This window comes from Parasteatoda tepidariorum, chromosome 5, assembly GCF_982258835.1.
Source record: "Parasteatoda tepidariorum strain Cologne lab strain chromosome 5, Ptep-v5.0, whole genome shotgun sequence".
Taxonomy (NCBI): Eukaryota; Metazoa; Arthropoda; class Arachnida; order Araneae; family Theridiidae; genus Parasteatoda; species Parasteatoda tepidariorum.
In genome coordinates this window covers 88,878,929-88,906,369 of record NC_141759.1, presented here as the reverse complement: position 1 = coordinate 88,906,369, position 27,441 = coordinate 88,878,929, and the positions used below count along the sequence as shown (strand labels likewise).

Here is a 27,441-nt window from a genome sequence, read left to right as displayed (position 1 = left end):
GATAAATGTAAACAAATGCGAACCTTACAATTAAATTATTAATTCCTTCGTATATTATTGGTTTAAGTTGTCGAAATTTAATATTTCAATTGTAAGGCTCGCATTAGCATACATTTATAAGAGATATGCATTTTTTAATAGTTTTTTTAATATGGCTCTTATTTGAAGACGAAAAAGCATAGATTTTCTTACAAAATGACTGATAACTAAAAAACTAATCCAAATTTTTGAAAAAGAAAAAAAATACTTCTTCATTATGTCAAAACACAATTTTGTGTCAAGTTTCGTGCCTGGGCGAGGCTTCTGGGGCGATATATTGTGATTACAGACAGACACACAGCCGCTTTTATTATTATGTATAAAGTGTTCCTGTCCTGCAATTTTGTCTTCATATCCAGTTCTGCTGCAGATGTGTTATAGCTCTTGAGGATGTTTGAAATTATATAGCTACAACGCTTAAGAAATAAAAAACTAAAATGCTAAATACATGAAAAGAACACGAAAACGAATAAATTTTTTATGGTATCAATTTCTATTTCTATATAATTTTTTATGGTATCAAATTCTATTTCTATATCTGTTACGTCAAGCACTCAGGTATTATAATTTGATCTAGTTGTGCTTGTATAATTTTGATCTAGTTGCGCTTTCTACGTCATTTTGTTAACATCGTTTGGTTTGTTATTTAACATCGTTTGGTTTGTTATTTCTAAGTTAACTTTCAAAAAATTGGCTGGCATCAGCATTTTTATTCTTTAAGTTGCTTATTTTTTCTTTTGGAATTCGTTCCTTTTTAGCAAAATGTTTTTCAACCTAATCGAATTCTTTGCCGACTGTTCTCTGTATATATAAAGAAAATAAAGTAAATATTTTTAAAGTGTTGTGAAAAGAATTTTTAGTTGTACAAAGTACTACAATATCGCTACAAAAATTATCGTCTTCGCTTAAGAAAAAAAAAATAGAGAGTGGAAAGAAGAAGAAAAACTTATTATAACAATTATGAACAGCGACAAATATATCAAAGCGAAGCGTTCTATTTACGTATCGAATATGTTGCCACATTTTTAATACAAAAGTTAAACTTTTCTCCACTTTAATAAATGTAAACTAATGCGAACTTAACAATTAAATTATTAATTCCTTCGTATATCATTGGTTTAAGTTGTCGAAAATTAATATTTCAATTGTAAGGTTCGTATTAGCATGCATTTATAAGAGTGGGGAAAAGTATATGCATTTTTTAATTCGCGATCGCAACGAACTATAGGGGGCGTTGTTGTATGAGACGCATACCTGCGATTTCTATATGAACCGTTATTCAGTTACTCTGGAGACGTCTTTAATGTAGCGTGTAGCATTGCAACGTTCCTTCTTTAATGTGGCTTATTAAATTTAAAAAAGAAAAATGTTTGATATCCTTTCTTATACAACCGAAAACAAGATGGTATCTCTTTTTTTTTTAAAGAAGGAACATCTGAAAAATATTTGTAAATAAACAGAAAAAAATATGTATCTTCTTATTAAAGTTAAAACCTAATGCCTGAGAAATAGTTTTACTAAATTTAATGATATAACCTGAAAGGCCTATTTAAACTTTACATTCCATAGTTTTAAGAATCATATTACTTCAAACATTAAAATAAGCAAAAAGTATACATAAGCTTCCTAATTTTATGTAATTTAATTTTGTAAATAAAGTTTTTTGACAAGTAATTTTATCAAAAAATTTTGAGTTTTAATAAAAATCATTATTTAGAAACTTAAAAACGTAAAGTAAAGAATGCTTATGATACAAAACAAAAACAAAACAATTCTAAAAATTCCTTATATTAAAATAAACAACTTTCATGTTTTTTCTTTTTTGATTCATAATCGGACGTAGAAAACCATTCTATAGAAAACTATCATAAGAAAAAAACTACTTAAAAGTAAAATTTTTAATTTTATAAAAATTAACACTTACCTGCTTATAAATCAGAAGAATTCCAAAATGATTTGTTCTTCGATTTTTGTTACCATTTTTCAGTGCTACGAAAATGCGTCTTTGGGATTTGCCAAAAATAGAACAAGATGCAATTTTATTTTTTCTGGAGCAAAATATTTTGCCCATTGTCCACCGAAATCCGATAAACTACTTTGATTTTAAATAAAGTGTTTCGTTTTATGATTTGTCACAAAAAGTTTAGGTGTCGATTGGCGGCACTTAAAAACAGCCAAATCTGTAGCTGCTGTGGCGTTAATACATAAGTACCAAATTTTTATTCATACTTTTCTGAATCATATTACTTGAAACATTAGAATATGCAAGAAGTATACATAAACACATAATGTTATACCATTTATGTTTTCAAAAAAAGTATTTTGACAAACATTTTTATCAAAAAATTATAAACTATAAAACGGAAAATAAAGAATTCTTAGGATGAAAAACGATTTTAAGAATTCTTTACATTGAAATAAAAACTTTCATATAGTTTCGTATTATTCTTATAGTTCTTAATCAGACGTAAGAAACCATTCTGTAGAGAACTATCATTAAATAAGAAAAAAAAGTTTTATAAGCTAATTTTTTATTATAAAAATCATAACACTAACCTTCTTTATAAATCTGTAGAGTTCCAAATGAAATGTTCTTCGTTTGAAAGTTTTATTTTCAAATAATATGTGCATAGATTATCCCTTTATTACTTTTAGATAACATACCACACATCAAAATTTTATAATTGTAAGATCTCGATATGAATTTGAATATGTAGCTTAAAAACAGAACAGCTGAATTCTAGTTGAAATTATCTATTCTTTCAAAACTAAGAAATACTTACCAAGAAAACGATAAAACATTTATTAATCATCAGCACAAATGACACTATTTCAAGTAATTTGGTTGATTCTTTATTGTTGTTTTCCGAATTATATAGATACAGAAATATATACTGTTCTATAACAAAGAAGAATTCTATAACTATTGCAGTTCTTGACGTTCTGAATTCACAATTCTTTATTGGAATGACGAAAGCAATGTTGACTTCATTTTAATTTGTAACGAATTGAAGACAGAAAAAATTATTTTACCGTAATATACACATCTGTAACAGCAAGTGATCATGAAATCGTAAGTTATGTTGTTGGTAATTGAAAGGTAAAAATTATTCAGAAATTGTTCTTCAAATGCTTGGCGTGTTCTGCTTCAATGTTTGGCATGTTCTGGTTAGTTTTTTCAAGTTCTTCAGCTGTTCCTTAGGAAAATTTTGATTTTTATTTACTGCTAAGAAAATGGCGTCCGTCATAGCCGATGAGTTTGATGGAACTAAATGAAAACGTGATAAATTAATGTCTGATATTTACAGGCTCCCGATAGAGGGCGTACTCGAGTGTTGCGATCGCGAATAGTTTTTTGAATATGGCTCTTTGAAGACGAAAAAGCAGACGAAAAGCATAGACTTACAAAATGACTGATAACTAAATAACTAATCAAAATTTTTGAAAAAGAAAAAAAATACTTCTTCATTATGTCAAAACACAATTATGTGCCGAGTTTCGTGCCTTGGCGAGGCTTCTGGGGCGATATATTGTGATTACAGACAGACAGACACACACACAGCCGCTTTTATTATTATGTATAGATGTATAGATGTATAGATGTATAGACAACAAGCGCTTACGAAATGTCATTGATAAACATACTTTTAAAAATAAAAATATGGGTTGTATAGCGGATACTATTCTAAATTCTTCCTAAATTGAGTTTTATTTTTACATTTTCTGTGACGTTTCAGAATGTAAAACGATGTTTAAAAACGATTGTTTTGGAGCTTGAGCTTTTGTAAGAATAGCAGCAACCAATGCAGAGCTGTGAAACTTTGTTGTGGGATGTTTATAGACATTTATGTTAAAATTACATAAAGATAAATTATAACACCGAATTGTAAGATAATGTGCAAGTAACTTTTGGTAAACTTTTGTATTTTTTTTAAAAAAAAAGTAGTTCTTTAAGTACTTGTACGCCAAAAATGAATTTTTATAGTTGATAAACGGACTAGAACAATTTTAGGACTGTCCTTACAACCAATGTAAATCTTCAAATTTAAACCACATTTTACAAAAATACGTTAACATTTTGACCTCCGTTTATTATTACCGCTTAAATCTTTGATTTAATTATTTATTTCATGATATTACGGTAAGACTTTTTTTGAATAGTGGTCCAACTCTCATTCCAGTTAAGTTTTGCTGTAGAGAAAGTCCCTACATTTATTTAGGCAAATACCTTTTAACTCTTTGATGTTGAAAATAACATATTTTCCCGAATGTCCAAAGATGAGTAATAAAATTACCTTTTTTTAAATGAAACTATTTTAAACGTATGCATTTTAAGGAAATTAAATTCAATCAGAATATATGCGTTTTATTTTATTAACATTTTCGTTTTTTATCTTTAGAACAAAACTGATAAGAAACGGTAAGGAAAACTCAGGTGAGATAAAATTTCAAGGCTCAATTCAGAAAACGTTTTGTACACTTATACATTTATGTGATAATGACATTTTCTTTTTAAAAAATATGATAGGAAAACATTGCTTATCTTTATTTGGAGAATTGTCCTCTTATAAAGTATTATTTTTTAAAATTACAACACATCTTATTAAAGGCTATGACAGGTTTTTTTCTTATCTGGATCTGTTTTGTTTACCCTCTTCTCATCCTAATCGCAAGAAAAATATTTGAGTAAAATACAGGATTTATTTGTAACCTTGTATAATATTAAACATATCTTTTAAAAATCCCATTTACACACATCAATAATTTGAATGAAGGTGAAGGATCGTTTTTTTCCCCGAATGATTTTTTTAAACTTTTTTTTAGGATGCTAAGCTATGCTTTTTAATTGTTTCTTTATAACGAAAATGGCATATGTTAATGGTAGTCAGTGCATTTCAGAGAGTTAATGGTAGTCAGTTCCTTTCTATTTGACAAAAAAATCATATATGATGCTTAATTGACAAAATCAGATCTGAAATTCGTCAGTAAAATATTAATAAAAATTATATGAATATTATTTATCTCTTACCAGGGTGCGTAGCGTTTTTAAAAAGTGCTTAAAGGTGCTTATTTTCGATTTTCGTTTATTAAAAGCACTTAAAGGTGCTTTTTTTCATTGGGTGTTTTTAAAAAGCGCTTAATTTACCCTTTTTCAAAATGAGATTTTTCCTTTACTCTGTTGATTTTCCCTTCGAATTATGCAAGAAGACGCAGTTCACATTGTTCTACTCATCGTTTTCACAATTAATTCAACCTCAATTCATTTCGGCGTATTGTCAGTCCGTAGAGTGTGAAAACGCCATTCGTTTTACACGATTCAAAATTTCATGATTTTTGACAATTGTCAAAAACAATGCCAAATTTTTTTTTCCTGACATGACGGTTAAAAGAAGATAAAATCGTCAATTGTCAAAAACTTTCCAACCATGCCTAATTATATATTTTATAAAGCGCTTAAAAATATTTTTGAGTGCTTCTCGCTCCCGTGAAAATGATGGGTTAAGGTTTCGCCCTCTATTTACTCGCTCCCGTGATATTGACGGACCTGAGTGTCCAGTAGTAAAGCGCCAACAAGAATAAGCTAATTAATTTCTTTCTCCCGGAAAACTTTTTATTTCTCATTTCACGCACCAGATGGCAGTACCAGGATATTTTTAAGGCAATTGTAGATAGTTAGTTTATTTTAAACTAGATGTCAGCACTAATCAAATACGTAATACAAATACAAAAGCCAAAAAATAGGCACTTTTATGACCGTTTTCTTGAAAATTAACCGATCGTTATGGGGTTAAAAGTTGCTTATTTTTTGTTGAATAATTTGGCTACGCAACCTGTCTTATTGAACAATATATTTAATACTTATAATCCTAATTTAAGCGTAAACTAAATTAAACAACCATTAAATTCCATATATTTTTCTTGCAGGCTCAAACTAACTTACAGAAACGGCGTCCCTGAACATTAAGGGTTTTAGGGGCATGGATTCCAGGGACCGCTTGAACAGGCTCAGTGAGAGTGGTGGAATCAGCGTGCCTCTGGAAGATTATTGGAAAGAGTTCAACAGTTTCGACGATGGAGTTCAGCAAGATGAGGACGAGGAAGATATTTCTAAGACCCCCGACGGTAAGTCTCTTGAATGCATTCATTCATTTAAGCTGGAAAAATATCTGAATGCATTATTTGTCTCTTTGTAAATTCAGAAACTGGAAGCCGTTATTTTATGTTGCAAAATGGCCATTCATGCCAAGCTTCGTAATGAATGTTAATGAATGAGCTTCCTGCTTTTATGTTGCCGCTCAGGTAGTTGAAAACGGCTATGATTACTTTTTTTTATTTTTTTTCTCAACCGCGTCTGACATTATTTCTTTTATTTTAGCAAGCTTTATGTTGCTTAGATTTGCAAAAAGTTTATAATCGTTATATATCCGCCTGAGAACGGAGCTGTTAATATTGACAGAAGATGCGATTTTAACTTAAAAACATGTATGAATAATGTCTTAGAAGGAAGTAATCTTCTATATGCAATCAAAATTTGTTTAAAATGATTAAGTAAATGTAATTTTTTTTCCGTGTATGACATTATTTCTTTTATTTTAGCAAGCTTTATGTTGCTTAGATTTGCAAAAAGTTTATAATCGTTATATATCCGCCTGAGAACGGAGCTATTAATATGGACAGAAGATGCTATTTTAACTTAAAAATATGTATTAATAATGTCTTAGAAGGAAGTAATCTTCTATATGCAATCAAAATTTGTTTAAAATGATTAAGTAAACTTAATTTTTTTTCTTCCGTGTTTTACATTATTTATTTTATTTTAGCAAGCTTTATGTTGCTTAGATTTGCAAAAAGTTTATAATCATTATATATCCGCCTGAGAACGGAGCTGTTAATATTGACAGAAGATGCGAATTTAACTTAAAAATATGTATTAATAATGTCTTAGAAGGAAGTAATCTTCTATATGCAATCAAAATTTGTTTAAAAAGATTAAGTAAATTTAATTAGTTTTTTTTAAAAATTATTGCTGAAAAAATTATGAATGTTATTTTTTAGTACTTTTTACCATACTGTTGGATATTTTATTAGTTTATATCTTTAAATTTTGGTTAATGTTTAGTAATTTAGTTTGGATATTTGGTTTTCCAAGACTTAAATAATGAGATATAGTGCGTCATAGAGACAATTTCTTACATAATTTTTCGTTGCAATTAAAAATTCTGACTAGCGAAAGTAAATGGCGATCGGCCTGTGTAGGGGGCAGGGAACTGTCCTTGCATCAGAAAGGCCCTGAGTTCGAATCCCGGGCAAGGCATGGATGTCTCTTTCTCTCTGTGTGTGTTCTATGTCCTTTCTCCTTTGTGTGTGAATGTGACCTGCCCTATAAACGTGTTGTGGTTGTGTGAATGGCGTGGCAGAAGTCGAATTCCTGACCATAGATGGAGCCACTGAAAAACAGGAACAATCGCACTCCCACTGCCTAAACAGGCATACGACAAAAAACAAACAAAAAAAAGCGAGGGTAATATCAATTGTGTTTTTGCATAAACAATCGCTTTGTGAAGGCATAAAAATTCATAAAATTGTGCCAAATGTTGTCCAATATATACTCTATGCTAGGTCTCAGTAGATTATAGCTTAGAATAACTTTAACTAGAATAACTGTTTAGCTTAGAATAACTTTTAAGTATTAAATTTTTGGGAACGAGATTAAACATATAAAAAATATAAGAAAGTTACATTGTATTCTAAAACATAATTTCATGGTCTATTATTTCACCGCAGATTGTTCTTGTGACTTAATACTTCTTTTCCGTAACGATTTTTCGTAATATAAGTTGCACAGAAATAACTGAAAAAACTGATAACAATGCACAAAAGACCTCTGCCACTATCACCATTTTCGAATTTCGATTGCAGCATTTTTTGATTGACTACGAAAAAAATTGGTTTATTTTTCTTAAACTTCGTGTAGTGTCTGTAATAAATTCGAAAATATAAGTACTTTCGAAAATCAAGTCCTCCATTTTGCTAATCTATCGGTATATCGGGTGATAAGACAATTTGATATAGGTCATATTTGCTGAATATTGGCAAAAAAAAAAAAAAAAAAATGTAGCCTGAGTTGGAAAATTCTATATAAATCCGATATTAGCTAAATAGTGGCTGTAAAATATTGATTGGATCGGACAGTTCTATATAGGGTCTATATTTCCTGAATAAGAGCTATAAAATATTGATTAAATCTGACAATTATATATAAGGCTTATAATGGCTGAATAATGGCTATAAAATAGCAAGTAAATCTGAAAATTTTATATGGGACCGATATGGGCTGAATAATGACTATAAAATATCGATTCAATCAGAAAATTCTATATCGAAACGATATTGGCTGAATAATGGTTATGGAATATCGAGTGCATCTGACAATTCTATATAGGGCATATATTGGTTAAATAAGATCTATAAAATATAGTCTGAATCAGAAAATTTTATATAGGCTTAAAAAATTAGAATAAGAGCTCTCTATATAAAATAGTCTGAATCAGCCAATTTTATATAGAGAGCTCTTATGGCTCAGGAGATCGAGCGTTCGCCTCTCAATGATTGGTGAACCGGATTCGAGTCCAAGCGATGGCTGGTCGAAGCGAATTCCGCACCCACCTCTCACCGACCACAGTGCTGATGAGAAATATCCTCAGTGGTAGATGGATCATGGGTCCCCTTGCCGTCATCCAAACCGTGGAAGGTTTTATTACTTTTCCTCTTGGCGTAACGCAAATGCGGGTTAGTTCCATGAAGAAAAGACCTCCACAAGGCAAATTTCCACCAATACTTGATCCAGAAGTTCCCTTGTCTTCTGGATTGGGATCAAATTACAAGGCTGCGGAGTTGAAAACTGGTTATCGTAAACCCAAAATTGACTCAGCCGTTCTACGACGGTAACAAAACATAAAATAAAGTAAAATTCTATATAGAGCCAATTTCGACAACGTACTAGCCCTTTAAACCTTTAGTTAGCCAAGATTCGTGAAAATTGGTCCAATGAGAACCCAAATTATTTTGCTGCAAAAGTATCTGTCATTATACAAAACAAGTAATATATATATAGAAAAATCCAAGTCAATTTCTCCTTAGGACAAAGAAAAATGTTTTTTTAGTTACTTTTTATTAAATAATTACAATTAATATAAATATGTATATAGGTTACGGTGAAACACCGAAATCTGGAGAATGTCGACATACACCGGTGAATGTCAACGATCACATAGTCGCTTTGGTGAATGTCCGAAATATTTGTTATATCCAATTTAATATTAATTTATTCCTTAATATTGTTATATTTATTTGATATATTTATATTTATTCTATATTTTAATACTTACTGACGATAGATTAGAAGAAACATCAGTGTTTGGAGTATCGGGCAAATATATACCGGGCAATGGCACTTGACCTTAAAAAAAAAATCGGTGTAGGGTATACCGGGCAGTGGCACTTAACCTTAAAAAAACATCAGTGTAGGGTATACCGGGCAGTGGCACTTAACCTTACAAAAACATCAGTGTAGGGTATACCGGGCAATGGCACTTAACCTTAAAAAAACATCAGAGTAGGGTTCAAATATCGAATAAATGTAATTATATCCTTGAATAAATTCATATCAAATCGAATGTAATAAATATTTCGGACATTCACCAAAGCATATCTGTGATTGTCGACATACACCGGTGAGGGTCCGAATGTACAAGAATGTAATGAAATATTCGATCTTTCACCGACGTATTTGGTGTTTGTAGACATTCACCGGTGAAAGTCAACAACCACCGATTTCGGTCTTCCCCCGTGACATATATACATATGACAGAATCATACATACATAAGACAGCCTCACGCCAGTGACGGTGTTTATTCCTAAATTTATAGCTTGCTAACTATCTTCTATAAGAGAAATTTTTTTCTCCCATATAAATCTAAAATTAATTAAATTTAATTAATTAAATTTAATTAATTAAATTTAATTAATGAATTCATATTTGTAAAAACTCTATTAACATCAAGTGTTATCCATTACAAGTTTAAAAAAATATACAAGGTTATTCGTAATTCCCTTCGCCTTCTTTACTACAACTGGCTTCAGTGGTACATGGCTTCAGTGTACTGCCATCTACCGGCAACTACTTAAATTAAAACTTAAATACTTTCGGAATAATTTCATATGTTTTTGTTTTTTTGCCATATTCGTCTTCGTTTTTTTACTATAACGCTTCGAAATAATAACCCTGTATTTGAATTTGATTGGATGCATAAAAGGTATTTTATTAACGATTGAAAATGTGAGCAAGACATATAAATATATACATATACATATAAATATATACATATATACAAACTACAACAACAACAACAAAAAACAATAGTTCAAGCGTCGGAGAAAGGTTATTACTAAGGCCCGGATTTTGATGACATTTGCATTTTTGGACATTTTTTGTCCTTTAGAGCATTTTTGAGATTTATAGGGCATTTTCTTTAAATTTTGGGGCGTAATTTGCATTTTAAAGCATTTTTTAAATTTTTTGTTAATTTTGCTAAGTTTTATTATTTTTTATAATTTTTTATTATTGCACTGGCTTCCAAACAATGAAGAAAATCTCTAGGATATTAACAGGTGAAGCAACATCTTTTCAAATTGAAGAAGAATTGTCAATAAGTGTGACAGTCCTTTTCAAGTACGCACCAATAACAATAGTAGACGTTGAAAGAAGCTTCTCCTGGTATAAAAATTTACTTTCAGACAAGAGACGCTCGTTTACATTTCAAAATATTAAAACAAAATTTAATAATCCACTGTTTCTGATATTTAGTAATATTATAAGATGGAAGTTGTTATATTCATTTAAGTTTCTATACAAAATGAAAATGTTTTGGAGTCAATATATTTTCCTTTTTTTTGTTATTTTAGGATATAATGCATATTTTTCAAACTTTAATGAACGTAGAACAAGTATTGCATTGCTTTATATTTTTTGAAACGACTCATAATAATTTTAAACAGTAAAACATTGTTTTAGTTCAATATTTTTACTTCTATTTAAGTCATGTCATAAGGCATTTTTAGCGCAATTTTCGCATTTTAAGGGCATTTTTTGCAGTTTGTAAGGGCATTTTTTGCACTTTTTAAGGGCATTAATTGAGATTTTTTAGGCTATCAAAATCCGGGCTCTAGTTATTACTATTTTTTTGGGGGGGGGGGAAACTCAAAGAAAATTAAATTATCAGCAAGTGAATATTTAGAAAAGAAAATTTTATTAACAGTTAAAACTCATCATAATTATTTTCAAAGCCTTTGATAAAATAAGCTTTTACCAATTTTTTCAAATTTCTTATATAAAGCTTAAAAGGCTTTAATACGCACGAACATGTATAAAATTGAATTTTAAGTTTTTTAAAGATGTTTTATTAAGTTTTTATTTTGTTTCTTGTGTTATTTTTGGCACATGAACGATTTTGTTTAATTAAAGTGATGTTTTATTTTTTCTTTCTAAACTAATTAACCATTTTTAACTACGCAATGCAATAAAAAAAAACAGTTTAAAACACTTCATTACGTATGCATTTCAAAATTGTTTTTCAGAAGGTGAAGCGGAAGAGGAATGGTTGCGGGAAGCTGGTTTCGAAAACCTTGTCGATTCAGGTAAGCTTACGTAATCATCTAATGACTGTTACCTAAAAATAAGTCTTTCTTTTTTTCAGTTCGTTAATTCCAACTTTTTGAATTGATTTAACTGAGTACGTAACATCCTTTAAAAATAAGTAAACAGTTCTCAATTTAAATGCAAATATTTCTGTTGGCGGAATTTTTAAGAAATTATTTTTCGTGTGTAATTTATCAGGGTGCGTAGCGTTTTTAAGAAGTGATTAAAGGTGCTTTTTTCATTGGGTGTTTTTAAAAAGTGCTTGATACTCCCTCTTTCAAAATGATATTTTTTCTTTACCATGTTGATTATCGCTTCGAATTATGCAAAAAGACACAGTTCACATTGTTCTATTCAACGTTTTCACAATTGACTCAACCCCAATCTATTTCTGCGTGTTGTCAGCCCGTAGCGTATGAAAACGCCATTCGTTTTGCATGATTCAAAATTTCATGATTTTTGACAATTGTCAAGAACAATGCCAATTTTTTTTTTTGACATGACGGTTAAAACAAGATAAAACCGTCAATTGTCAAAAACTTTCCAACCATGCCAAATTATGATATTTAAATTATGATGCTTAAAATATTTTTTGAGTGCTTGAAAAGTGCTTAAAAGGAGCTTATTTTTTGTTGAATAATTTGGCTACGCACCCTGTTTACTGTAAAATTTATTTTTGACTCGTTAAATATGTTTTGGCTAAAAGATTATTCAGCAATAGTTTTAAAAGTTAATTGTACTAATTTCGACTTGTAATTACTTTTGCAAGTCGACAAAAAAGTCCTTATTTTTTCGTGTTGACAACAAAGAATTGAAATATCAAACGCGTGAGATGTCTTAAGCATGAAAACGTAAAGTTGCACGTTTACATATATCAGAGTGAAAATTCTTTTGTCTCGCTTAGACAATAAAAAGCTGTAACAAACTGAGCTGTATGTTTGGAAAAATTGAAATGTTAAAAGTGGATATTTCACATCAACAAATGAAGTGTTTAAGTATGCTTATGCATTATAAATAATTATAATTTTATACATTTTTATTGTTATTCATTTAAAAATGAGATTAGTCATGCTGTTATTCTCTTGAAATATAAAAATATAATAAAAAAGCTTGCCCAAAGAGCAGAAAAAAAGCGTTGATGTCAAATATGAAAAAACGTAACAATGAACCTGCTGTCATGCATGCTGTCTTGTAACAGCAAAATTATTGTTTTTTCCTCCCTCAAGTTTACTACGGCATATCATTTAATTCAATTTAAAATTTATATTTCAATAACTTATTTTTGACTAAAAACTTTAATTTTTTTAAAAGAGAAATTAACTTTTAAAGATTTTAATAATTGATTTAAATTTATAAAATTTTACTCTCAACACATTTCGAATGTGTTTAATTTGGTAGTGAGCAAAACGATCAAGGTTTGCAAAACAAAACCGTATGAGAATGAGTAGCAGCCTTTGGGGGTGTCAGCTGACAGGGGGTGGTGCCTCCTTGCTCTTAATATTGCTCTAAAATTTTAAATAGACATTTGCTTTCATTATGAAAATTTCATTCGTTGATTGAATACTGTCTTGCAAAACGTTATTCAAAGGCAATGAAAATAATTAATGCTGGTAAGTTCCATAAATAAGTGATAAGTAATTTAAAGGTTAATTTCATTATAAATTTTGCTAATTTAAAGCTGATGACATTCAAAGTTGGCTGGATCTTTGTTTATTGAGTTCGTATTTGGTTTCGTTCGTGTTTGGTTCATTCGATTCAGAGCTAAAAAAAACTCAAATAAATTGGGATCAATACTTAACTTGTCTAGAGAGCAAAGTCAATAGGTACAAGTCCTTTTTGTACATAAAACTGTTATAAATTCTAAACAATTAGTTTCATTATCTTAAACTTGGTCATATTTACATGAGCGTAAAACATTTTAAAGTTAGTCTCACTTGCCTGTATGGAAGAAATTCAATTCAATCTCCCAAATCTTGTTGCTTTAAGCATCGCAGTTGCTTTAAACTTAATTTAATAAAATTGTTTTTTAAATCAACCATTGTAAAATCACATGATTCATTTTAACATTTTGTAATAACTAATCCTCCATCTTCGTTTTGTGTTGGCATTCTTCTTAATCTATCTGTAACATGTCCATGTTGTTAATTCGAAAGTAGGTTTAAACAGAAAACAACATTCAACAGCTATGAACGGCGTGTCTTTGTAACTTTGTAAAACCATGCCTACAAAACATACTTAGGATTTATGAAAAGTCGAGCAAGAGCAGTTGCTTAAAATCTTACTTATGTAATGTAATGTAATGCAATGTGAAAGCTCGAACTCTCCCAATTTAAAATCTTCCTCGTGTTACTTGCTTTTTTGCATTCATCAACCCACTTCACTTACTGGTTGTTCGAAAAATGACCAACGATATGAAGTACCAGTACAAGGAAAACGATAGGAGATAGAAATGTACGGTTTGCTGCGTTCTACTTAAGAAACCAGATGAATTATTTCCACTAAAAAAAAAAACTAAATATACACTGAATATCTGTATTGTTTTCTACTTACTTTCATTAACTATAAATATTAGTATGTTTAAGTTGTATGAAAGTAACTAAAATCCTACTATATAAATATGAAATTGTAAAGTTAAACGAAAAAAAGTGTGCTAGGTCTAAGTATTTGGTGTCATTTTATTTCAGAGCTTACAGAGCAAGACCAAGCTGATTACTATGAAGATATTTTGGCAACTTTGACACCTCGTCAAATCGCCGTAGTCAAAAAACGTTTAGATACTGTCCAAAGATCTAAGAAAAGACGAGTGCCACGAACTCGTCAGAGAGCCGACGTCAGAGATTTGTTCAATCCTGCTTCAGTATCTCCTCCTGAGGTATGTTGAAATGTTGCACTTTTTTCTATCTCTTTCGTAAAGTGTTTCAGAACAACCGCTTTATATTATTTTAGTACTAAAACAATATGTCGTGTAAGGGTAGCAAATTAATGTTTAAAAAGGGAAAACAAGAAAATGCTGTCGAAGTATGACCAATCACAGTTTGTAAAGGTGGGTTTCCAAAACAAATGTCTGATTTCTGTTTGAAACTTGAAGTGTGTCTAATACTTGTTTTTCAACTCCTTCCTGTTTGGTAGTATCCCTTCCTTAGAAAGGGTGAACTTTGGAGAGTAAGAAAGTCAGTAGTTAGTTAATGATAATTATTGTATACTAGCCGCCTAAGGCTACCAGCTGTCCGCCACGCTAAAGGTTTTCACAAATAAAGTTTTTTAAAACATAGCAGGAAATCTGAAGATTAGTGGACAATTAAAGTGTTCCTGTCCTGCAATTTTGTCTTCATATCCAGTTCTGCTACAGATGTGTTATAGCTCTTGAGGATGTTTGAAGATGTAACTTTGCTATGGTAACCTAAGGCCTATGGTAACCTAACCTATAATATAACTATCGGGTGGAGACTTTTTTTTTTTTTAAAAAAAAGGCCTCAGAAATTGTAAAAGCATACAAAAGTTGCTTTCGAAATCATCATTGGCCAATAGCTGAAAATTAAACACGATCCTCTTCCAATCTTCTTTGACGTTCCTCAGGTGTTTCTCGGGCCCTAGCACTGCTAGTTGAGACACGATCCTCTTCTAATATTCTTTGACGTTTCTCTGATACTTCTTGGGCTCTAGAATTGCTTGTCGAAATTCGGTCATGTTCCATCCTTCTTTGAAGTTCCACAGACGTTTCTTGGGCCCTTCTTCTTTGAGAATCTCTTAATATCTTTTTCTTTGACAAAATACAAAGTTTTTTGGAAGGCGGTTCTGCCATGTCAGTAATCGGGTTTTTAGGAAGTCAACGAATACTTTAGAACAACAATTACTATGAAAGCAAATCATGAAACTTCAATATTAAAATCTAAGTGCTTACCTGCAAACTGAAACTTTCTGAAAATAACTAATTACATTTAATAAAAACTGTTAAAATAAAGAATAGAAAAACCAAAGAGATATAAGGTAAGTTTGATCGTTCCTTCAAAAACAATTAAACTCCTATTTTATATATTATATAGCTACAACGCTTAAGAAAAAAAAACTAAAATACTAAATACATAAAAAGAACACGAAAACGAATTAATTTTTTATGGTATCAATTTCTATTTCTATATAATTTTTTATGGTATCAATTTCTATTTCTATATCGCTACAAAAATTATCGTCTTCGCTTAAGAAAAAGAAAAAAAAATAGAGCGTGGAAAGAAGAAGAAAAACTTATTATAACAATTATGAACAGCGACAAATATATCAAAGCGAAGCGTTCTATTTACGTATCAAATATGTTGCCACATTTTGAATACAAACATTAAACTTTTCTCCACTTTGATAAATGTAAACTAATGCGAACCTTACAATTAAATTATTAATTCCTTCGTATATTATTGGTTTAAGTTGTCGAAAATTAATACATAAAAAGAACACGAAAACGAATTAATTTTTTATGGTATCAATTTCTATTTCTATATAATTTTTTATGGTATCAATTTCTATTTCTATATCGCTACAAAAATTATCGTCTTCGCTTAAGAAAAAGAAAAAAAAATAGAGCGTGGAAAGAAGAAGAAAAACTTATTATAACAATTATGAACAGCGACAAATATATCAAAGCGAAGCGTTCTATTTACGTATCAAATATGTTGCCACATTTTTAATACAAACATTAAACTTTTCTCCACTTTGATAAATGTAAACTAATGCGAACCTTACAATTAAATTATTAATTCCTTCGTATATTATTGGTTTAAGTTGTCGAAAATTAATATTTAAACTGTAAGGTTCGCAGTAGCATACATTTATAAGAGTGGAGAAAAGCATATGCATTTTTTAATTCGCGATCGCAACGAACTATAGGGGGCGTTGTTGTATGAGACTAATACCTGCGATTTCTATATGAACAGTCATTCAGTTACTCTAGAGACGTCGTTAATGTAGCACGTAGCATTGCAATGTTCCTTCTTTATTGTGGCTAATTAAATTTAAAAAAGAAAAATGCTTGATATTCTTTCTTATGCAAGCAAAAACAAAATGGTATCTCTTTTTATTAGAGAAGGAATATCCAAAACACATCGGAAAAATATTTGTACATTAACAGAAGAAAATATGTATATTCTTATAAGAGTTAAAACCTAATGCCCGAGAAATAGTTTTACTAAATTTAATGATATAACATGAAAGGCCCATTTAAACTTTACATTCTATAGTTTTAAGAATCATATTACTTCAAAAATTAAAATGAACAAAAAGTATACATAAGCCTCATAATTTTATGAAATTTAATTTTGTAAACAAAGTTTTTTGACAACAATTTTTATCAAAAAATTTCAAGTTTCAATAAAAATCATTATTTAGAAACTAAGAAACGTAAAATAAAGAATGCTGACGAAACAAAAACAAAAAAACAATTCTTTTTTGTCACCATTTTTAGTGCTACAAAAATTCGTCTTTGGGATTTGCCAAAAACAAAACAAGATGCAATTTTATTTTTTCAGGAGGAAAATATTTTACCGAAAAAACGAAAATGTACCAATTCCCACAACATAAAACTTTATCTTGGTAAACGTACGTTTTGGAAATGTTATTTCATTTGGAATCTTATTTATCAGAGTTCATATGGCGATATGATTGTTTTGAATCTATGCTAAACTCTATATCGGCTCATTTTCCACCGAAATCCGATTGACTATTTTGATTTTAAATAAAGTGTTTTATTTTATGAATTGTCGCAAAAATTTTAAGTGTAGACTAGCGGCCCTTAAAAACCGCCAAATCTGTAGCGGCGGTGGCGTTAATACGTAAGTACCGAATTTTTATTCCATACTTTTCTGAATCATATTACTTCCAACATTGGAATATACAAGAAGTATACATAAACACATAATGTTATACCATTTAATTTTTCAAAAAAAGTATTTTGAGAACAATTTTTATCAAAAAATTATAAACTATAAAACGGAAAATAAAGAATTCTTAGGATAAAAAAACGATTTTAAGAATTCTTTACATTGAAATAAAAACTTTCATATTGTTTCTTTTTTTATTATTCTAATAGTTCTTAATCAGGCGTAAAAAACCATTCTGTAGAGAACCATCATCAAATGAAAAAAAATATTTACAAGCAAATTTTTTATTGTAAAAATCATTGCACTTACCTGATTTATAATTCCCGGAGAATTCCAAAATGATAAGTTCCTTGTTTGAAAACTTTATTCTCAAATAATAGATACATAGTTTATCCCTTCCTTACTTTTAGATAACATACTACACAGCAAAATTTTATAATTGATATTAATTTGAATATGTAGCTAAAAACAGAATAGCTGAATTCTAGTTGAACTTATTCTTTCAAAACTAAAAAATACTTGCCAAGAAAACGATTAAAATTAATTAAGAATCAGCACAAATGGCACTATTTCAAGTAACTTGGATAATTTTTTATTGTTGTTTTCCGAATTATATGGATACAGAAATATATACTATTCTATAACTATTACAATTCTGTATGTTCTGAATTCATATTTATTCACTTAAATGACGAAAGCAATGTTGACTTCACTTTAATTCGTAATGAATTGAAGACAGAAGAAATGCATTTTACCTTAATACACACATCTGTAACAGTATCCGAAATCGGAAGTCATCAGTTGCAAGTTTGTTGATAATAGAAATTAAAAATTATTGAGGAATTTTTTTTCAAATGTTTGGCGTGTTCTGTTCCTGAAAGATTTACTAATATTCTGGAGATTTTTTTCAAGTTCTTCGGCCTTTTCCTTAGGGAAATTTTGTTTCTTATTTGCTGCTAAAAAATGGCGTCTGATTCTGTCAATGATTTCGATGGAACTAAATGAAAACGTGATAAATTAATGTCTGATATTTACAGGCTCCCGCTAGACGGCGTACTCGAGCGTTGCGATCGCGAATAGTTTTTTGAATATGGCTCTTTGAAGACGAAAAAGCATAGATTTTCTTACAAAATGACTGATAACTAAAAAACTAATCCAAATTTTTGAAAAAAAAAAACATCTTCATTATGTCAAAACACAATTATGTGCCGAGTTTCGTGCCTGGGCGAGGCTTCTGGGGCGATATACTGTGATTACAGACAAACAGAGACACACACACACAGCCGCGTTTATTATTATGTATAGATAAAATATTTAAAATTCTGGTATGCAATAAGATATTATATCTTATTGTACTGTTTTCTTGTTTATAGTATTCTTATTATAAGTATCTATATAAGAATTTAAGATTAATTGAAAGTAGAAAAAGCAGACCTGGCAAATACGTTATTGGTTGCATTTTTAAGACAGGGGTTGCTAAAATGTGCATTGAAAGATCTGATTCCTCCATGGCTTTGAGGCATCAGATTATGTATTAAACATCCCACTACGTCTATTTTTAGGATAAGCTAAGCGGATATATTAGTCGAAAAATCAATCTATTAGCACACATAATTTTTTTCTGCAAAAATGAAGAAAATGTCCGGAGTTGATAAAATAAGAACTTGAATTTTATTTTCAGGTGAATAGAACTATGGTTACAGTGGGTAGAAATAGTGATCAAATTAATAAAATTAAGAACTTTTATAGGAGTTCATTGCTGCCCGTAGTATTGCTATTTTGATGAGGAACTCATCTTAATTTATGTACGAGTTTATCTGGACTGCAAAATTGCTGTATTGGATAATATTGTAATGAGAGTTTAGTGCATTCATTCAGTAAAATCTATTTCGTCAATAAATATATAAAAACGTATGCATGTCAATAATATTTGTTACATCGTTTAAAACTTTTCGGAGCATATTGAACCATTTTATTGTTCAAATTCCTGCAACAGGATTATGGGAATGAATTGAACCATATTATCGTATTTCTCTAACTTAGGTGAGATTGGTATAATTGTAACATTATAAAATTTAACCTCTGTTCAAGGTTGAAGCAGATTTGTACCAAGTCATTATTCAGAACATCACAATATATTTGTTCTACACTGAAACAATTTTTCTCAGAGTGTAATAGCATTGAAATTTTTGTTTCAGTCCCTGCAGACGCTTAACTCGGAACCACTTTCACTGAATTACTCTGTGGACGGCACTAATTCAGTGTCAAGTGCCCCGTCAACTGAGAGATGGTCTCGAAAGAATACATCTTCGGTCAAAAACGACGAGCATCAGTCACCTCCTCAACATTCTAAGTCAAATACAAGAGCTCTGCCGCCATTACCATTCCTTCGAACCGGTCATACTGGAGGTTTCAGTCTTAGAGATCACTCCAGAGGAATAGATTGTGAAAGTCCAACTAGTGAGTTAACCCTATTGTTGCAAATTTTTAGAAGAGACATTTTATTTCAGGTTAACACCAAATCGAGCTTTCATCAGCTCAACCTTTCATCTCAAGCTTTCATCCTTTAAATCAGCTCAGGTTAACACCAAATCGAGCTGCCACTGGAAAACAAGATCAATTGCAACCCTAACCTTGCGGCCTACGACAATCAACAACATATAGAATTTAAAGAGTGTAGTTAAAATCTAAACGGGATTAATTGGAGGATTTAATCTTAGATCAGTCCAGTGCGATAGATTTTGAAAGTCATACTAAGTGAGTGATCTCTTTTATGGCGAATTTTAATAAACTAGTTTTTTGAATTAAATACAACTCATTAACAATGTTGTAAAAAACGTGTTAGTTTGGTGCAAGCTTTATCAATTAATGGTGCTATGGTTTTACTACACCTTTTAAAATGGGTATTAACGCTCAATTTGGATTAACTTGAAATAAAGTGATTTTTCGCACAATTTTTAGAACTCAATTTTCGCACAATTTTTCTTTTTTCCAAATTCGCATAGGTATTACACCGCAGTTCTTATACTCTATATTAAAATTTGATTTGGTGTTAATTTGAAAAAGTTTTTCTTCATGCAATTTTTTTTCTGGTGGCCCAACACCAAATTTCGAGAGATAATACACCACAGTTTTTACTGTGTAGTAACCACAAACATTGCATAAAATGCTTCCTTTTTCTCCCTAAAAAGCAGTAAATATGGCGAGGTAAATTTGTAATTAAAGCTTTTGTTCGGATATGACAATACCAAGGCGATATTGAGGGGAAAAAATTCCCTCTTTATTATTGAAGAATCACTTCTACCTTGGATCGACTTTAAAACTAAATAATTGTTTTACTTTTACTTTTGATAAGATAATTAGTTAACTTTGTAGATAATTCAAATAACAATTAGTTAACTTTGTAGATAATTCAAATAACTGTTAGTTAACTTTGTAAATAATTCAAATAACTATTAGTTAACTTTGTAGATAATTCAAATAACTATTAATTAACTTTGTAGATAATTCAAATAACTATTAATTGACTTTGTAGATAATTCAAATAACTATTAGTTAACTTTGTAGATAATTCAAATAATTATTAGTTAACTTTGTAGATAATTCAAATAACTATTAGTTTACTTTGTTAGGAAATAAATTAGATTGCTTTTCCGATTATGAATGCTAATTTTAATATAATTAAAACATGGTGGGATATTTAAAAGAATTTACTTTTCATTTGTTAGAAAGGTACAAAAGCTTTACATGATGTTTACAACCGAACATATAGCTTTTCAAAACGGCGAATTTGTCAATTGCATTTTCTAACGTAAAGATTTATGATAGTATCTGCAGATATTTAGTGTTATCTTTAAGATTTAGCATGAATGGGATAATAATAATAATATTTACCGTTGTCGGTTTCAAAAAGCTCTTCTGCCTTTTGAAAGGTGGATCTGATTCTTGAAATAGACACATTATCTTTTAATACCGTTTTTGAAACTTCACTAGAGGAGAATTCTGAAAGTTTGAAATACAATAAAAAGTGTTACATGGTTTTTAATTCTTAAGAGTAGCAGAAAAAAAATAATATGCCGTTGTAAAAAGGACAGGGTGCGTAGCGCTTTTAAAAAGTGCTTAAGGGTGCTTGTTTTTGATTTACGTTTTTTATAAGCCTTTAAAAATACTTTTTTTTTATTCGGAGTTTGTAAAAAGTGCTTAATTTTCTATCTTTCAAAATTCGATTTTTTCTTTGCTGTGTCGATTGTCGTTCTAAATTACAAAAAATGCATGATTTTTCACAATTTTCTCTGTAATATTTATCAGAAACTAGTTATTTTATAATGATTATGTAAAAATTTTGAAAATTTTTTTGATTTTATGTTTATAAGTTAAGAACTTTTAACAATAGACAAAAATAATTTTTATTACTGCCAGATCCTAATTATGAATTTTTTTTTTGTGGAAAGGGATTAAAAATATTTTTGAGTGCTTAAAAAGCACTTAAAAGGTGTTTATTTTTTGTTAAAAAATCTGGCAACGCACCCTGAGTTAAACTATATTTTCAGCACTTTCTAAGCCTTACGGTTCAAATCATTATTATAGGTTTAAATTATCTTCTTAACAGTATGTTTAAATCATTTATTTTTTTATTTAACTATTATTATACTGTAGATATTGTTCTCTAATATTGATTAATATGTTTTTAGGTGTTGAAGTTTTAAGATATGAAACTCGTACTTCAACCATTCAAGACAAAGATTATAATAGCCTGAGTAGCATAAGTAGTATTAATACAGATTCATTGTCCTTGGTAAGTTTTTATTTAGTCAAAATTATTTATAGTATTCGAATGTTTGTTTTGAAACTTTTATTTGCTATACTGCTATGAATATATAATATATATTTCATGAAACTGCTATATTATATATAACAACCCTAGCAGCTAGGACAGAGCGATAAATCGATGCATCAAAAAATATCGATTCTGTGCAATCATCGCCGATTCAATCGCCGGCAATTTTTGGGAAGCATCGGAAATCATGATTTACTGAGATGTGTACAATATTTCCCGATGTATCGTTGACATAGATGTCTGCATGCGCAATGTTGAGCTGCAAGCTCGCGCGAAGAGCATTTTCCTCCGTAAGTGTGCAGTAATAGCTGTGGCGATGATCGTTATCTCGTACACATCGTACATCGTGAAACATCGTTTTGCTGACATGATGAATCCGAATGTGTTTGAGAATCGAAGTGTTGTTGAATCTCTTAGTTACGGAAGGGTTTTCTTTTAACTGTGCGTGCGCAAATCTTGAATTTTTTTACAATCAATCCACCCGTTTAGTGTTTTTTAACAGCTATTTTGCAGATATTGCAGATTACCTTAAATATTGAGAAATAATTATAAAGAATGCAGCGTTTTTTTTTTTGTTTTTTTTTTTTAAAAAAATGCAACTTATGGATTGCGAATTTACGCAGTATTAAATGTAAGACATCAATGTATCGATACATCAAAATATCGCTATGCTAGTGTGACGATACATCGCGATGCCATAGTCTTAATATCGTCCAGTCCTACTAGCAGCAAAATAAGTTAGGCCCTCATTGGACCAATATTTAGGAATCTTGGCCCAATAAGGGTTCAAAGGGCCGATATTTTGCCGATATCGGCTCTATATAGAATTGTCAGATTCCCCCGTTATTGTACTGCCACGTTAAAACCAATATCGGCTCTATATAGAATTGCCAGATTCCCCCGTTATTTTACTGCCACGTTAAAACCAATATCGGCTCTATATAGAATTGTCAGATTCCCCCGTTATTTTACTGCCACGTTAAAACCAATATCGGCTCTATATAGAATTGTCAGATTCCCCCGTTATTTTACTGCCACGTTAAAACCAATATCGGCTCTATATAGAATTGTCAGATTCCCCCGTTATTTTACTGCCACGTTAGAACCAATATCGGCTCTATATAGAATTGTCAGATTCCCCCGTTATTTTACTGCCACGTTAAAACCAATATCGGCTCTATATAGAATTGTCAGATTCATCCGATATTTTATAATCATTATTCAGCCAATATAAGCCCTATATAGGCCGATATTGACACTGCAGAGGACCAATATTAAAAAATCTAGACATCGCAATAATGGTCAATCGGAGCATAGTGATGCACCAATTTTTGTCTTGCCCGAACTCAGGTCGGGCATTCCAAAATTGGCACATTTGCGTTGTCCGAACTGAGTTCGGGCGACATGCGCAAGTGGTTATTTTTCCAATAAAATCCTTATACATTTTTTCCTACGGTTTTTTATTTTCAACAAGCTTTAGTTTCAAAATGAATATTTCTTTTGCAAAAATCTTTTTGTAAAAAATTAATTCACGAACTTTCTTATTCGAATTAAATAGTTTTCAGTTTAAATTACTGTAAAACAAGACTAGACTTTTTAAGTTTCTCCGAACTTACAAAATATATTAATAAACTTGCAAAACACGTTCTTTCGTAGGATTTATAAATTTTAGCGTGAAAAATATGAGTTGTTAAAATATTAAACAATAGATACTTCATTAAAATGCAACTAAACATCATTTCGAAATGATTCATACATTTTATTCAGTGATGCGTTATTTGAAGTGTAAGATTTCCTTTAAATCACAGTTTCTTTCAATTTCTTCTATTAAACAATGCAAGGACAAAAGTACAGTCAAAGTAAAGGAAACTGACATTGATTTAAGTTATGTGGAAACATTCATGATTCTGTTTAAATTCAATTTTTTATGAAATCTTAAACTCGTCAGGTGTTATTTTGAAATCTAGTTGCGCATTTCGCCAATGCTATCATAACAATATTTTTCTGTTACTTGCATAAGATTTCATAAATCAAAAATAATATAAAGTAGTATAAAAAATAATATAAACAAATATAATACTGAAAATATAATATAAGCAAAACTAACAACCAAAAATTATTTGCGTGCTTATTTCGTGTTTTAATTAGCACTTTTAAATGATTAATTATATTATCTACAATTATATTATGTTATAAAAAACTGATTGTCTGGCTGTCCTATATTGACCCCTTAACCATCGCACCTAGAACAATTAAATTTGGCATACTGATAATTCGAAGCACGAGAAAGATTACTGTCGACTTTAGAATGTTCTCTTATGTTCAAGCAAAACACGAAACACAGATGAGCAAAACACGAAATGGAATATTCTGTTTGGTTAAGCGTTAGCTATTGCTTTAAATTAAACTAAGGGGGTTCAGTACCTAAAAACCTTCAAAAAATCGAATTTGAGATTTTGATCAATAATTAAACTAGAAACTATTAGCTTTCTAACGATATATTGCTTTTGTTTGAAATCCACGTAGAAGTGCACTTAAACTTAAATTAAAAAATGTAAACAAACCGAAAACACCCATGCCACGCCCACTTTTGACAGACGATTTCGTAAACATTATAATGTCCATTATTTTTTGCATGTGCTATTACCAAGTCATTAAAAAAAATTTTATAATTTCAACTTTACAATATCTTTAGTTGATTGCAACTTTAACTGGATTATTTGTATGTTCTTTATTTCCATGCGATTTTCGAGAATTTTGAATATAAAACTGAGATTTACATTAGTTTGATTTGTTAAGTCTATTTTTGTTTTGTTCTTTTATTATACTGTTATTAGGTCATTATTTTTACGTTTTTTTTATTCTTCATTACGTTTTTGTTTACTTACGTAAAAGAGAAGAAAATAAAGTACTGAAGTGCAAAAAAAACATTGCTTATGGACCAGGATTGTTTTGAAGCTGTCATTACCGGCATAGATTAGGAATTTCGTTTACATTATTCGAATTTACCTTGGACCGGATTTTTTTTTTCTCCCTAATTTCTAGTTACATCATTTTGATTTTTTTTTAAATGTTCTTTACATAATATTTCTAATTTTGAAGTAAATTCTTATTTACAGTTCTTTGTTAATTATTTCTGTGCTTAAAATGTTTATCTTGAAATATGCATTTTCTTAGATTTTTTTTGTAAAATAGTTATTTTTTTTAACAAAAATACTCTTAACTCACTTAAATTTAAACAAAACATCTTGGTAAGGACTTGAATATTCAATTTTCATGAATAAAATTTATGGGTGATTTATGAATTATACAATTTTATAATTATCGCATTCAGTTTGATCATTTTAAGGGCTTTTTATTCGCTCGAAAAGTGAGGAGAGTATAGTATAAAGACCTATTTTTAAATCAAATAAAAGAAACATTCAAGAGTAATTTGTTTGAAATGTAAGCAGTACGAGATTTATAACTTAGAAACAATTTGATTTTTGAATTTAAATTTTAAATATTGTTGGTAGTCTAATATTTACGCTTTAAATGCGAATAACTCAAAACTATGTTTTTTTTGCTTCGATGTACCTTTTCTTGAAGACTATTGATCACAACACTTTGATATTTGATTTAAAAAGTTCCTTTAGTACTGTAGTTTGTGCTGAAGTGAGCAGTTTTTTAAGAGAAACTTAATATTTTTTTTAATTCAAAATTTTCGGATGAAAATGTGAAGCTTTTAAAATTTTCTGACATGCTGCGTAATTTATTTTTTTAAAATTTCTTTTAATTCACTAAATTAAAAAAAGTTCACTTCAGTATAATCTAGAATATCTATTACATACACAAAAAAAAATTCAAAGCTCTAACTACGATACTTTTTTTAAAAAGGTACATCGAAATATGCCATTTTAACATTGTCAACATAGGAGGTACCGAACCCCCAATTCGATTTTATCGAGCATTTGAAAAGATAATATCAAAGATATTTGATAGCTTAGAGCTTTATTTGATAAAACAAAGTCTATTGCAAGTGCTTTTATATTTAATTGTTTTTTGTTCTCTATAATATTATTTTAAATTCAATGAACAACGTTAACATTTGCATGAAACGACTGTATGACCCTAAATTAGTATGTTTAGAGTTATCATTAACCACGTATTTATTTTGTTTATAGTAATTCTTTTGAAACGCGTTTCTATAAAAGCAAATAATTTGAAATCAACGGTAACTTTATTTTATTTTATAATCGTTGTTGAACAGCCGACCTAATTTCCGGACTTACGACTTTTACTTTATTTTATGTTCAATTTTTAATTTGTTTTTTCTTGATCATTTTCTTTTAATTATATTTTTTTTATTAGACAACACAGCCTTTCAAAAAAAGGTAGAAAATAAAATCGTCACTTTATTAAATTAGGAGAAATGCGCTTGATGATTTTTAGAACTCCTATGAATTTTCCCTTAAAACTTCAACGCAATAAAATCTGTTTTGTGGGTTTGGGTAAGTTATTTAAAACTACACTTTTATCAGTTTTTATACATTTTAAAGTCTAATTTTGTTGCAGTTTAAATTGATGAAGGCTGATTTGGATGACGCTAAAAAATTCTTTTATTATTAATTGCATAAAAAAAAGTTCTTATCAAAAATCTGAAAAGAGAGGCAACTGTATACTATTTAATTATCAATCAGCTGTGTTGCTTGCAGAATTGTATTGGCATAATTTCGTCAGAAAAGAAATTAATAATAAAAATTAAATGTATTCTTTTCACTGCGTATATTAGCATTGGGCTTCTATCATAGTTCCCCATCTCACTCTATTTGTGGCCAGCTATTTTGTCTCTCTGCATGTTCCTTTCTTATTGTTTTCAGTTAACTTACAATCGTCCTTCGCCAAGTGTTTTTAGGTTTTCCTCTTTTTCTATTGCTCTGAGTATTCGAATCAAAAACTTCTTTTACTTCAAATTTTTTAGGTTTACGTAGAATATGACCAATTCATATTCATTTACGTT

General features: G+C 29.7%; 1 protein-coding gene across 4 annotated transcripts in view; it reads left to right on the top strand.

The window, feature by feature from the left end:
- The window catches only part of LOC107441423 (rho GTPase-activating protein 18), a 276,037-nt gene that overhangs the window by 73,364 nt on the left and 175,232 nt on the right, over positions 1–27,441 (top strand). For all 4 annotated transcript variants that reach the window (XM_043043811.3, XM_087164462.1, XM_043043812.3 and 1 more), the window contains 5 exons: positions 5,965–6,162; positions 11,678–11,737; positions 14,423–14,610; positions 19,804–20,065; positions 22,297–22,400. In XM_043043811.3, the coding sequence (XP_042899745.2) occupies positions 6,018–6,162; positions 11,678–11,737; positions 14,423–14,610; positions 19,804–20,065; positions 22,297–22,400 (759 nt within the window). In that variant the 5' untranslated portion in view covers positions 5,965–6,017. The remainder of the gene's footprint in view (positions 1–5,964; positions 6,163–11,677; positions 11,738–14,422; positions 14,611–19,803; positions 20,066–22,296; positions 22,401–27,441) is intronic.